At 35.0% G+C, this 14,101-nt stretch overlaps 1 protein-coding gene across 4 annotated transcripts in view; it reads left to right on the top strand.

The window, feature by feature from the left end:
* Positions 1-14,101, top strand: part of LOC125649718 (zinc finger RNA-binding protein-like) — a 33,519-nt gene that overhangs the window by 17,777 nt on the left and 1,641 nt on the right. For all 4 annotated transcript variants that reach the window (XM_048877431.2, XM_048877430.2, XM_048877429.2 and 1 more), the window contains 15 exons: positions 657-870; positions 2,916-3,032; positions 3,200-3,259; positions 3,667-3,806; positions 3,921-4,066; positions 4,215-4,344; positions 4,490-4,567; positions 4,689-4,762; positions 5,168-5,251; positions 7,072-7,252; positions 7,357-7,498; positions 8,530-8,627; positions 9,535-9,630; positions 9,805-9,916; positions 12,339-12,436. In XM_048877431.2, the coding sequence (XP_048733388.1) occupies positions 657-870; positions 2,916-3,032; positions 3,200-3,259; positions 3,667-3,806; positions 3,921-4,066; positions 4,215-4,344; positions 4,490-4,567; positions 4,689-4,762; positions 5,168-5,251; positions 7,072-7,252; positions 7,357-7,498; positions 8,530-8,627; positions 9,535-9,630; positions 9,805-9,916; positions 12,339-12,436 (1,770 nt within the window). The remainder of the gene's footprint in view (positions 1-656; positions 871-2,915; positions 3,033-3,199; positions 3,260-3,666; positions 3,807-3,920; positions 4,067-4,214; positions 4,345-4,489; positions 4,568-4,688; positions 4,763-5,167; positions 5,252-7,071; positions 7,253-7,356; positions 7,499-8,529; positions 8,628-9,534; positions 9,631-9,804; positions 9,917-12,338; positions 12,437-14,101) is intronic.

Genomic DNA, 14,101 nt, shown 5'->3' with positions numbered 1-14,101 from the left:
GAAATGAATTTGTAAGAGAATTCAAATTTCCTGTCTGGTGTAAATTTGTAGCACACAGAATAAACTATATTTACAGTAGTAAACATTTGATTCAATATTGCTACAATTATAGTTAGTTTTATATATCTCACTACTCAATTTTATAGAACAAGCAGCAAACATGAAATCTATGAAATGCATAATGTTGAAAGTAAGACATATATCATGCCATGCACTTGATCAAGATAAATACAATTGCATATTCATATTAATAGCAAGCAATCTGCTCTTTATCAGCGTAAAATGATTTGGATTATCCAAAGTGTTCAGGAAAAATGTTGCCATCACTACGGTACTTCATCGCAAAACTCGTTGGTCAAATTTTTTTTGAAAAGTACCACAAACAATTTTGATAACCAGACAATCACATGTTGGTAATTTCTTGGTTTGAAGGAAAATACATCAAAGCTAAATATGATATCACAATGCACTGTTTATGTTGATTGTGTTATATTTCCCGCATCAAATGACAAGGCAGATCAAATGTCTAAATTTGAGTTGCAAGATGTTAAAGGTTTTCACTTGTTTCAATGGTCATGCTGTAAAACAGATGATAGTATGTATAAACATAGTTTGTTTTGGCTGTTTTATGTTTTACTTTTTGCATGTGTTAACAGGTGTTGAAGCTACATACAAGATTAGGAAAACCTATTCCTTCCACGGATCCAGTAGTTGTCTCCCCTGCTGCCAGTGGAACTTCATCTGTAGCTAAAACTGCCAGCAATACAGCCACATCTACTGCTAGTGTTACAAAGCCAGCTGTTAAATCCAACATAACTCCCATAGCTACCACCAAAAAAGTCCTATCAACACCCAAGATTACATTCATAGGTAATTAAAGAAAGTGTATCATACTGCAGTCTGTAAGTGATAATTATCTCTTACTTTAGACCATTTGATATTTTTATTGTAGGCCTTTGATTTATCACATAAGATTTCACCGTGTACTATATACTGTTTCTATGCATAGAAAATTAGAAATAGTTATGAATATGATTTAAAACTATTTATTTTTGGGAAGTTTGACTCAAAAAATAAATTACTTTTTCTGACCACAAATAAATCCTATCTAGAGTTGATACCTATGTAAATGTGCAGTGACCAATGATGCAGTTACAAAACTAATAAGCTGTAGCAAACAGGCATGTAACAGTTGTTGACAGGAAAAATCACATACATTGGTAAATTTTCAATTGTTTTTTTTTTCTTTTTAGCAAAAAAAACCCAGACTATATGAAACGGGTGTTTTAATTTGTAGACCAACCATTTTACTGTTGATTAGCTACTATTACGGCAGAATAATTCTTCAGTCGCATTTTTATTGGCGTATAATTTTTCACTATTAGGCACACAACTTGTGCTGCTTCCTTGTCATTTTTTTTCAATTAGATCCAAGTTTTTATACGCCGGTCTTTAAATGGGATATATTATGGTATGGCAATGTCTGTATGTCCATCCGTTTGGGGTTTTCTGATTGTATTTTCATTTTTCTGTCACATATCAAGCTGAAACTTATTTGTTGTTCACTTCAGATTAAGTTGCAATTTTGCGTTTCGACCTCTCTTGCTGGAGGTTTGCCCCTTTATTTGAAAATTAATGTTATATGGAGGGTACATACTTTATCTGTCTGACTCCTCCCACAATTTTCAAATGAAGCCCCTCTTGTTTTGCAGAGTGTATGGGTATTTAAGATGTGCATGTGGCAAGGATTTTGATTTTCTTCAATTTTTGAGAAAATTACAAGCTGTTGAACTTTTGAGGAAATATTACATAGAGTACATAATTTATGTTTAAATCCTCCCACAGTTTTCAAGTGTTGACCTTCTTATTTTATAGGATATTTGTATGGGTATTAAAGATGTGCATGTGGGATGGATTTTGATTTTCTTCAGTTTTTGAGAAAATTACAGGTTGTTGCATGTCTGTTTTGAGGAAATATTACTTGGAGAGTACATGATTTATCTGTCTAACTCCGCTCACAGTTTTCAACTGAGGACCTTATTTTACAAAGTATTTGTATGGGTATTAAAGATATGCATGTGGCAAAGATTTTTATATTCTCTAATTTTTAAGAAAATTACAGGTTGTTGAACTTAGTTTGTTTTGAGGAAATATTATAGAGTGAGTACATGGTTGGTCCTTTTAACTCCTCTCACAGTTTTAAAGCTAGGTCTTTTGTAAACAACTGAAAATATGCATATTAAAAGGATTTTGATTCTTAAAATTTTCTGATTTCCTTTGATGTTTGAAATATTTACACATTTGTTGAAATTGGTCAAATTTGGGGTAATATTTTACCCACAAAACTCTTGGTTTGTCTATCTGTCTCCTGTCAGTTTTTAAGCTAGGACCTTTTATTCATTCAATATTATAGAAAGTATGTCACAGCCTGATGATGGCTGATACTACCTTAAGGAAAGTTCTACAATTCATGGCATAAGAAAAACACCCTGTGTAAGCTTTTTCATGGGTGCATTATGTACTGTTGGCAGTACTCTTGTTGCTTATTGTGAAAAGGATAAACCCAAATTAATATTTAAACAATGTTATTATCCATGCTTGCGTGATTTTGTTTGGTTCTAATTGGCTAATCAACATAGAATCTGAATTTTGTAGTGAATTCTTGTCCTTATAGCAAGTATTATATAGCACTTGGGATGGAGAAAATACTTTGTGATAGACGTTTAGTATTCAAGATTACCATGTTCGAGATAAACAGGTTTTGCAGATCATTGATATAGTAAATATGTCTGTGGACTGACTTTGACACATTCACTGATATTTTGACATATCTGTTTTTGTGAAACAAAATTGTACCTGCACATGTACAGTATTTTGTACACTCAGAAAATGAGAGAATTTGTATATATTTAAAGGTGGTACGCAGCTTAAAACACTGGATGTGAAAACAGTGGAGGTGAAGGTGGAACCACCTTCTACCAAGTCTGGAGACAGTTTAAATACCTCCACCACATCCATCTCTAGTAATGATGGTAAGCTGTCATTGTTAGCCGCTGAGAATTGGAAAGACTCTACTAAGTTTATTTATTCAAAAATAATGAACTTTTTTTTTAAAAAAATCTGTATCAAATCAAAATAATTTTTTACTTATTTTGTGATCAGAGGATTATAGTACTGATTATTTCCTATTCCACTGTAGACAAAGATGAAGATGGGGATTCACTCAATATTTTAGGGGAAAAGGATGTTACTCCTGTTGGTATGTACTTCTCCTTTGGATAGTTTCATTACTTTAACGAGCAACACCCATATTCATGCATTCAACAAGCTTGTGACTCCATCGTGTTAACAGTCACCCAGAATTGTTTGGTATTTTAAATCCAGCAATGAAATGATATTTATTCTAATAAATAGTAAAAGAGAAAAATTGAAATACTGTAAATTGAGATATTGGTTTATTGTTTGATGTAACCAATATGATTAACAATCAGTTCTCTGAGATGACATTATTAATATTGATAAAAGGGAAAATGTACTCTTTCATAACTCTTGGGGAACATGTCAAAAGTGAATATTTCAGCACACAAAATAATATCTTTAGTTATTCAAATAAAGCATGTACATGTACTTCGTTATGTTTATAATATTAAATGTTATGAATTACAGGACATGAGTACATAGAAGAAGTTCGAAATGAACAGGGCAAGACTGTTAGTTTCAACTGTAAACTCTGTGAGTGCAAGTTCAATGATCCAAATGCAAAAGAAATGCACATGAAAGGAAGAAGACATAGATTACAATACAAAGTAGGTACAATCCTTATAGTGTTAGCCAGCAGGTGAATGATACTGTGATCTAAAAGCAATTTTATTGGGTAGCAGAGAAATTCATTCTAGTAAATTTGTGTTTTTGTAACACAGAAAAAAGTAGATCCCAGTTTACAAGTGGAGGTGAAGCCCAGTATTCGAGCTCGAAAAATTCAGGAAGAGAAGGTCCGTAGGCAAGCCCAGAAGGAAGAGTTTTGGCGCAGGAGAGAACAAGAGCAAAGATGGAGAGAAGAAATGCGGTGTGTACTTTTTTTTTTTTTACCTAAGAAATTTGTGTCAGAACTTCAGAGTAGTTGATATAGTTGTGTCATACACTGATTTCCTGCCAAATTTAGTGAGATACAAATTGTATGCAATCTTTGTATAGTTGTGGTATTATTGAATTAGAATGGAAGAGGAGATGTATTGGGAGGAGAGAAGACGGTACGAGGAACTGGAGTACTACGAGTGGCAGAGACAAGGTCGACCAGGCATGCCTCCCCCACGCCCTTTTGCTCATGGACCTGGGGGACCTATGGTAATACTGGGGAGACTCTAGATTCTGAATGCTGATAAACAAGACAAATGTTTAAAAAATCTTTTTCCAAGTGAAATTGTCTGAAAACTGAAGGTTCACTTTATTATGTGTACAAGACAGGTAATGTGTTAGTGTGTTTTTGTAGGGAATAAGAAGACCAGATTCCTCTGATGATCGTCATGTAATGGCTAAGCATGCTAGCATTTATCCTAATGAGGCAGAGGTAAACATTTTTACAATGATTGGAGATTCCAATCTTAGAATGTGACAGTTTTTGTTGACAGATTATGTCAATTTGGTCCTCATTATTTTGGAAATCTTACTTGTTTTCTTTAATTTAACAGCTCCAAGCAGTGCAGAACATTGTGTCTCTGTGTGAAAAGGCCCTGAAGAATGTTTCGGACTTCTTGGCAGAAAGGTAAAGGAAATACACTACTGATTTGTTGTGTGATGATATGGGGATATATGAATTGCATTGATCACTAGATATTACAAATATGCATATCATCACTAAGATATTGCAATTCAGGTACATTTTTTTTGGTGGTATCAAAAAGGAATGACTGCATATGACTTACTAAGTTTACAAAGTTTAAAAGAAAGCATGACAGTAGAAGACCCTATAAGCACACACAGCATTCAAATTAAATGCTTGAAAATCATTCCACTACTTTTTTGTTGTCTCCTTTTAGAAAAGGCGGTAACAAGAAGATTGTTTGTCGTCTATATAAAGTGATATTACCATACAACGGCAACATGACAAATATGTATACACATTTATGCAGACATCTTTTTATAGTAATTGGTAGATTATGTTTTACAGTGACTCACCAAAGTCGATGGATGTAGACAAAATCAAAAAGGAGGACAAAGGAATCAAAAAAGAGAAGGAGGAGCCAAAAGAAGGGTATGCTCAACAAACTTCCTTAGAAAATTCTGTATTTCCTGCTGTAGCCATTTTAATTTATGAAATGTGAACTGGAATGCATTGCCAAATTGATAAAATACTGTGGTTTTTATACGCCTTTGACAGACTGTGTTATGGTAAGGGCTTTACCATCTATCTGTCCATTTGTTAGCTTTTGTGTATCCAGGTCATATCTTTCACACTATACCAGTGCTCCAAGTCACATCTGCTATCAGGTGGCAAAATGGCGACCAAGAAATATTTTTGGTCACATTTTCAAATTTCTAGTCGCCATGTTCAAAATTTCTACTCGCCATGGTAAAAGATTTTGTAAATAAGACCTACAATTTTTTTTCAATTTGAGTATCTTTCAAGAAAAAAATCAACACCCATGTACATGTATGTGTTTTGTTTGTTTTATTTTTAAACTGAATAGAAATGTGCTGTGAAACATGCTGGATGCTAACAAGTTAAGTATTTACTCTGGCAAAAGTTGTATTGCATTGGGCCATCCAGTATATTTTACAGTACGCTTCTGGAGAAGAAAACCCAGTGTTCCACACAAGGATTTACTTTAAAGTCCTCAGTAAGTGGGCCTTCACTGCTTACGTGAATAAGAGCTTCTACTTTTGTTGGATCTTTTGCTGAACATTCAGTACCAGCATCAATAAGAACACTACATCCCGAGTTTGTAATTGTCTGTGAAAATTAACAGCAACAGTTGCCCCGCTCAACTTACTGCTAATAATGCAGTCACGGACAAAGACATGACTCTTACAGTTACCTTGAATGGTCACACTTCCACATTTGAAAGATGTACACCAGGTCGTGGTGAAATCGGACAATGGGTGTCCAGAAATGATGGACGTTGCTGGCTGATTGGCCTCACAAATTCTGCAAAACATTTTGCAATCTCTGTATATCAACCACAAAAATTCCTTCAGCCATTAGGACTGGAGTTCTTCCTTTACTTTTGCATTTTTCGTTAGACACAGCTACGTCATCTTTAAATGCAAAACTTTCTCCGTGTGATTCTTGAATTTCTTCATTACATGTACTAGGCCGACCGAGGCTTCTACTTTTTACTACTGATAAATCCAAAGTTCTTTAACCCTCGTTTTAACGCCATCTTGATTGCTTTCAAACGCTGTTTTGACCGAGACTGGAAAATATTTATTCAGACTTTCGATCCTGGTTACAAAATTTTACTGGATGCCCAATTTTTCTCCACTCACAAAAATGCAACTTAAATATAATCTTAAGTCGCAAAATCGATTTTCTGGTTGCAAATGTGACCGTTTTACTCGCAACTTGGAGCACTGTATACAGCCTAGGGCTGTCAAACCTGTTTTAATAGGTCTGTAAGTTGTATTGTGACCCAAAACTGTGGCCTCCTGATGAAATTTTATGGCTTTACTTACACAAATTGTGTTTGGGTCATATCTTGCACTTAGTGAGGTGTAGGACCATCAAACTGAAGGTTGTGACTCAAAAGTTAGTCACTGTAGCCACATTTTTGAATTTTATGGCTCTACATAGTTAAATCTTATCTGGATCTCATCTTGCATACTGTAAGGCCTAGTTCTATCAAACTTGGTCTGCTGATGAATCTTGGAATCAAAGAGTCACAGTTTGTGAATTTCATTATGCAAACAAAGGTATGCGTCATGTACATGAAGTTACAGGTGTGCATATCATATACCATAGGAATTATGACAGGGTTTGCACAGGCCTTGATAGATCTTCTACTATTGTGGGATCACACAAATTCAAGCATTTTCATAGACTGTTTTAAAAAGTTGACATCTGTAATATTTCAGAGAAAAGAAGGAAGAAGCAGCTGTTCCAAGGGTTCTGAAGGGGGTGATGAGGGTAGGAGTACTGGCCAAAGGTTTGCTGCTGCATGGGGACTTGAATGTCAACCTTGTGGTTCTTTGCTCAGAGAAGCCTACCAGAACTTTGCTTGAGAGGGTTGCAGATGCCCTTCCAAAACAGATAGCTGTATGTAGTGTAGAGACACTTCTGTTTTCTATCCATTGCATGTACAGGTATCTTTATAGAAAACCCAGTTTCACCTGTAAGGATGAACTTCATTTACTTTTCAGGCTATCACTGAAGAAAAGTATGAGGTTAAACGCTGTGTGGAGGAGGCTGCCATTATTGTCTCGAGTGAAAGTGACCCCAAAACATCCTGTTCTGTGACCTTGACCTCACCAATTATGAGGGAGACTCAGCTTGCTGATGGAGGTTAGTCACCTTTTTTGTGCGGGGTAGAGAGATCATCGCCTATGACTCTTGAGAACTCTACCATCAAACTTGTTTAACTATATGACTGTAGATTTATTATTGAACAAGTCTTTAGACTATTTTCGGAAGGCTTTATACTTTGTCAGTCAATCTATTTAGTTTAGTAACAATTCATCAAGCTCAATTCTTTTATACAAATTTTCTGTACCTCCCAATAGAATGACTGATAATGGTTAGAGGAATTATTCAGGCTATATTTCATATAAAATACCTTGATTGTAATAATTTGACGGGTTTTTTTCCATTGTTTATTTTGATGCCTGGATTATTTCTTGAAATGTCACTAATACTGATTTATTTTCCCACTCATGGAAAGCCTTCCAGGGTCGACAGTTTGAGAGGAAGGATTTTTGACCATTAGTGGTGCATGCCAGCCCTGTGTCCAAACTTGTGACTGAAGCTAGTGTGCAACATTCATGAAACTGATTTATTTTCATAGACTGCTATAATACTTTTTATCTCCCTAGATTTTATATTCACATCAGCTTTATCATACTAATCTGAGTCTAGCTACTGTTTTCAGTTTTTGGAATATCAAAATAATTTATATACCCCTTTAAGCTGTTTTCTGGCTTCAATAATTTTGTTTTTGCTTCTACTGTGTACTTTTTCCTTTTTGATTTAAAGGCAGTTTTAGATTATAACAAATTCTGATATTGATAGAAGCTTCTTTTTGAGAGAGAGATTCTTTGATATTATTTCATATCTGTTTATATTACCCAATAGCTTTCTAGATTAATTAGCTTGCAATTCATAAAATGTGTTTAGTTAATATTTTGATCAGATTTACAAGCACTTTTTTATTATGCTAAAGCTGTTTGTTTTCAAATTCTTTGCACACACATACATATGGTCACGAGGGTTGGTCGGGGCTGGTCATCTATGGTATTTAATATTAAGAGAGTTGCCATCACTTTAATGGTCAAACACCCGTTCCTGAGTCACGTGGTTGAATGCTTGTATTAAAACAGAGACATCCACTGTCACGGTTAAAGATCCACCGGATGTATTGGACAGGCAGAAATGCCTGGATGCCCTTGCCGCTCTTCGACATGCTAAATGGTTCCAGGTTTGAAACTTTTTTTATACTTTGCAGCCTTATGAGAAGATATTGCTATCCAATTATATTGTTATTATCTGTCAATTTGAGCATATTTTGCCTTCAGTATTAAATGATCAATCTTTGTGTTTGAAACAAAAAGAAAAAAAGAAAGAAAAAAACAGAAAAGAAAGATATTACACATTTACATTCAGGACTAGTTGGTTCTCTGACAAATAGAGAATTGATGAAATGGTCAGATTTGTCACAGAAGATTTACTTCTTCCCTGTTTTCTTTTGTGACAAAATGACTTTCACTGTATGGCATTGGCCTTTCATGTGTGTGATTTGGATTGTTAGGAAGGTAAGCTGTATTTTAAACATGAATTTTGTCAGAGAACTTGGGGCTGAAACTATTTCTTTAGAATGTTTTCCCCATTTGGGGGGAAAAGATGAAAGCTTGTTGACTAAAATTTGCCATATTCATTTGTAAGACAGGCACTGTCCCACATTGCAATCATTCTATATACCACCTATAGTACTCCAGTGCGGGCTGCAGAATTGAAGCATTTACTTCAGTACTGTCACCACACAAATTAGATATCAAGTGAATGCAAGTTGAGAGAGTGCTACAAGATTGATCATACTTTGTTAGGTGTAACATGAGGCTGGAAAGTTAAGGGTGCTGTCCTACTTTCTCTTAGTTGAAATGTTTCAACATAAGAGTGAGTTGAAAAGCAGACATTGATTAACATCTGTCCAATGCTGCAGATGTTTTCTGGGTGCTTTGAATAGGAAAAAAATCTGGATTATATCTATAGACCTCAGCTTTTAAAAATTGTGTATTTTAGAATCCCCTCATACCTGTATCCAGATTTTTTCTCCAATCGTCTTGTAATCCAGCAGAAGAATTCATCATGATGATTTTAATTTGTAGGCTAGAGCCAATGGACTACAATCCTGTGTTGTAGTCATCCGGATTCTACGGGACCTGTGTCAGAGAGTTCCCACTTGGACTCCACTCAATGAATGGGTGAGTGCAATGCACAGTAACCAGTTGATGATTGATAGTAGATAATGAAGTACACTAAGTGTGTGACATCTTATTACAGGAAATGCACTGAAACACTATGGCATACAAATATTGGATGATTAATTTCCAAGCAATTACATGTATATGTATTGAAATGATATTCTAACTTCTTAGGCAATGGAGTTGTTGGTAGAGAAGTGTGTGAGCAGTGGAGGAGCTAACATGAGTCCTGGTGATGCTTTGAGACGAGTGTTCGAAAGCATATCCTCAGGTCTCCTGCTTCCAGGTATGGGAACATATGTTGACATTTGAGAAAATTTGTGTCATTTCAAGTTCTTGGGTAGAAGGTGTTTCGCACTTTAAAGTTAGGTCATTGTGACCTTTGATTAAGATGATATAACAAATATGGCAAAACCCTATCTAGTTCATGATTGGACAGTTATATGGCCTAGAATCATTAATCTTGGTAAGTTATGCATCTTGGGTAGAAGGTGTGTCGCATCCTACATTAAGGTCACTGTGACCTTAGATGATATGGCCATATATCTCATAACCCATTTTGGCCTCATGTAGATCTGAATCCTAGAATCAACAATCTTTTGTGAATTGGTGACCACATCAGTAGGAAAATGAAAATTGCAGCATTAAATCAGGTCATGAAAACTTAATAAATTTATTTGTTTACGTTTTTACATTTCGTCATTTTTCGTTATTTTCCGTAAATACATTTCGCGGGTTTTTGAGCTCATGCACGAGCGCTTTTGCACTTAGGGCTGTTCCAGAAATGATCAAATGGGGGGGTCGGGCGGCAAATGATATTTTTTTGTGTGGGTGGTCGTATTTTTTCATATTTTAATTGGTCCGTGGTTGGACTGTTAAAAAAATATTTATTATGGGTAGTGGGTAGTTTCTATTGTTTTATTTTGTGCCACGTGGGTGTTGAGTTTTCAGAATATTTTTATTGTCGCTCTTGTCGTGTTGGTTACAAAACGTCGGAGGGAAAATTGAAAACGTGCTTTCGAAATGCTGCTTTCGAAATCGGAAATCGGAAGTAACATAGAACTATTCGAGTTGTCGCTCTTTGCAGCGCATAACTTTCCATTACGACACTCTTCAAATTAGAGGCGCGTTTAGTAGGGTCCCTTTGGATGTGATGGCGGCGAACTCAATTCTGTAGATTATTACAGTTTACAGTGCATCGATTTTGGGAATATTTTGAAACCAATAGGTATTCCGTTTTCTAATAAAAATAGGCAAACCTTAGTTGATTTATACGAGGGTACTGATACGTTATATTTATCAGTCGGTGTGATGGTGATATAGAGGCCTCCGGGCTCGGGCTCCAAGAAGACGAACGATTCGTGGAAAAACATATCCATACCCATTTCATGATAATAGCATCGTTTGGACTCCCAATCTTTCCAACATTCCCGCCATAGATGCCTTTGATTGTTGATGTGACATCGTTTCTTCAGAACTACTGTGATACAATGTCGCACAGGCATTACCGCGTCATTGACTAGAATGTTTGTCTCGAAAACCTCGTGAGATTTGAACCGTTTTCATTTTTAAAAATATTTTTGTGGTGGGTCTGGTTATTTTTTTTTTATTATTAGATGGGTCATTGTTAAATGAGTTTATTAATTTGATGGGTCATGGGGTAATTTTTAAATTTTTTTTATGGGTGCTTGGTATATACAAAAGGTGCCTCCCGACCCCCCAATGTATTTATTTCTGGAATAGCCCTTAGTATATATAATACTACTGGTCAGTTTTCGGGCAATGCGAAGTTCGTTACAGGCAACAAAGGTTGCTTTTGTATTTCTGTGCCCTAGCCTTCCCTCCTACCCAGCCCATTTTCAGTTTTGAATTTATATGCTTTCATTAGTGATTTTTCAGCTTTGTCGATTTAATGTTTGCTTATTAAAAGCAATCTTGTAACGAACGCAACCAACCGATCTTGTAACGAATGCAACCAACCTATTCACTTTTTATGTTTTGTTTTATTATCAAAATAGTCAAGAAAATATATATTTTCGGACAAGGGCACTGAAGGAGAAAATAATAAAAACAATGACCAGGTATTAAGGGGGGGGGGGGGGGGGGACTGTTTTAAGGGAGATAATACCTACAAGTGTTAGATTGTAATGCAGTAACCTTATTAAAAAAAAAATAATGATTACATCAAGAAATACACATTTTTTTAATATAAACGAGTATTTTGTTTCTAACAATCTAATATTGTACTATAAAGATAAACAGATTTGACAAGCACATCACACAACAGAGTAATTTCATTTGTCCCATGGGAGTAATTATCTATGCCATGGCGTTTTATGGGAGTTCAATTGGACATGCAAAGATCATTTTGATAAGGTCCAAATTGCATTTGTCAATTTAAAGAGAAAGTAATGAGTATGATGAAAGAAGACTGTGGAAATAATTTGTCGCTCCTTTAGGTAGAGGCACTTCCTATGTACAACCCAAAATTGTTAACGAATTCACCATATAAAAGAAATTATCTAAATACATGTAATAAAATGAAAATATAATTTGAAATGTTTCTGTTGTCATTTGAACAATTCAAGTGGTATATTGACAATTGTTGTATGAAGGTTGACTTGATTTTATCCTATGCACACTCATTTGTTTTTGATTAGACATTCAGCAGGCTGTGCTCTTTATTTTCTATATATTGTTCATTGTAGGAGGGCCAGGACTCTACGATCCATGTGAAAAAGATTCTGTAGATGCTGCTTCATCACTGACCAATCAGGAGAGAGAAGACATCACAGCTTCAGCACAGGTAACCAATGGTGAAAATGGAGTGAATAATTTATTGTTCAATAAGAATATTTTATCAATATTCATTGTAATAACCGAATTCTGTGGTCAGACACTTAAGGGATGTTAAAGGTACATGTTTATGTTTTGTGGAATTTATTGAATGACTCCTTGCCTTCTTAGCAAGCAGTCTATAAATTAGATGTAGTTTCCCCAAATTATGAAGAAATATTTAAAGTTTAATTCTAGACCCTTAGAATATTCAGCTATGATCTTGTGACCTTGACCTGGAAGTTTGACCTACTTTTATTAAAATCTGACCTATACAATATGTCCTGAACTATTTAAGGTAGATCTTTCATATCTTTGTGTGTATGTATGTGTGTGTGTGTGTATATATATAAATATTTCTTCACTTAGGGCAGTTATGTTCATTTAACAGTTCATTGCTATTTATGTGCTTTATATATAAATATTTCGAATGCAATGTGTATCATGTATGATCCTCTTAAATGCACATTAAATAACTGTATCCCATTTCCATTCTCAATGACCGTGTAGCGTGTGACAGCGTGGCGAGAATTCCATCGTCATTGAAAGCAAGTTTTTTGACTTGCCTAGATTGTTGAGCGGTCTAGTGCGCTGGTTACATGCTGCTAGGAGATTTGGTTCCGCAGTTCAACCCTGGGTAGGGGCGGAAGTGGGTATCCAAATAAAGTGAAATTTTCTGTGCTTTATATTAAATATTTCTTCACGTAGGGCAGTTATGTTCATTTAAGAGTTCATTGCTATTTATGTGCTTTATATATATATATATATATATATATATACATGTATATATATATTTCTTATGGCAATACCTTTCATTTCATATCATGGACCTTGTGACCTTGAATTCGGAAATTGACTTACCTTTTGAAAACAATCTATTAAATATATTTTCATCTATTTTAGTTGTGACTTTCATATTTTGTTTATAGATTCTTTATGGCAAGACCTTGTACACAATGTTTGACCTTGGAGTTTGACCTACTTTTTTTTATTTAAATGCCGAACTTTTGAAGGCAGGGCTTCCATATTTTGTATTTAGGTTCTGTATGGCAAGACCTTATTATCTTTGAGGACCTTGACCTAAGAGTTGGGCTTACTTTTTAAACTCTGACTTAGTCAATATCTCCTGAACTATTTAAGTTACTGCTTTTATATTTTGTATATAATTTTTTTATGGCAAGACCTTGTTATACTTTGGTGTTTGACCTTGTGACCTTGACCTGGAAGTTTGACTTACTTTTAATAAAAGTCTTACCTATTTAATATCTCCTGAACTACACTGTATTTAAGACAGCTTTCATATTCTGTATTTAGATTTCATATACATGTATCATACCATGATCTATAACCTTGTGAACTTAGTCTTATCTAGAACAGCAAGATCATGTTAGTCATATTGGTGTTGAGGCATATCTGTGTTATGTGAATTCATTTTCAGTTATGTTGTGATCATTTGGGGCTAGGTTGGGGCTGCAATATGGGGTCAAAAATTTTTATGGGAATAAGGATTGATAAAAAAAAATCTTCTAAAAATCACAACAGCTGAACAATGGCAGGGCCAAGGTGACTCAAGTGAGTGATGTGGCCCGTGGGCCTCTTGTTTAATTTCATGCTTAAAATGTTGTTTCTCTCAATT

The sequence above is a fragment of the Ostrea edulis genome, chromosome 5, assembly GCF_947568905.1.
Source record: "Ostrea edulis chromosome 5, xbOstEdul1.1, whole genome shotgun sequence".
Taxonomy (NCBI): domain Eukaryota; kingdom Metazoa; phylum Mollusca; class Bivalvia; order Ostreida; family Ostreidae; genus Ostrea; species Ostrea edulis.
This window is presented reverse-complemented; position numbering and strand designations above follow the sequence as displayed.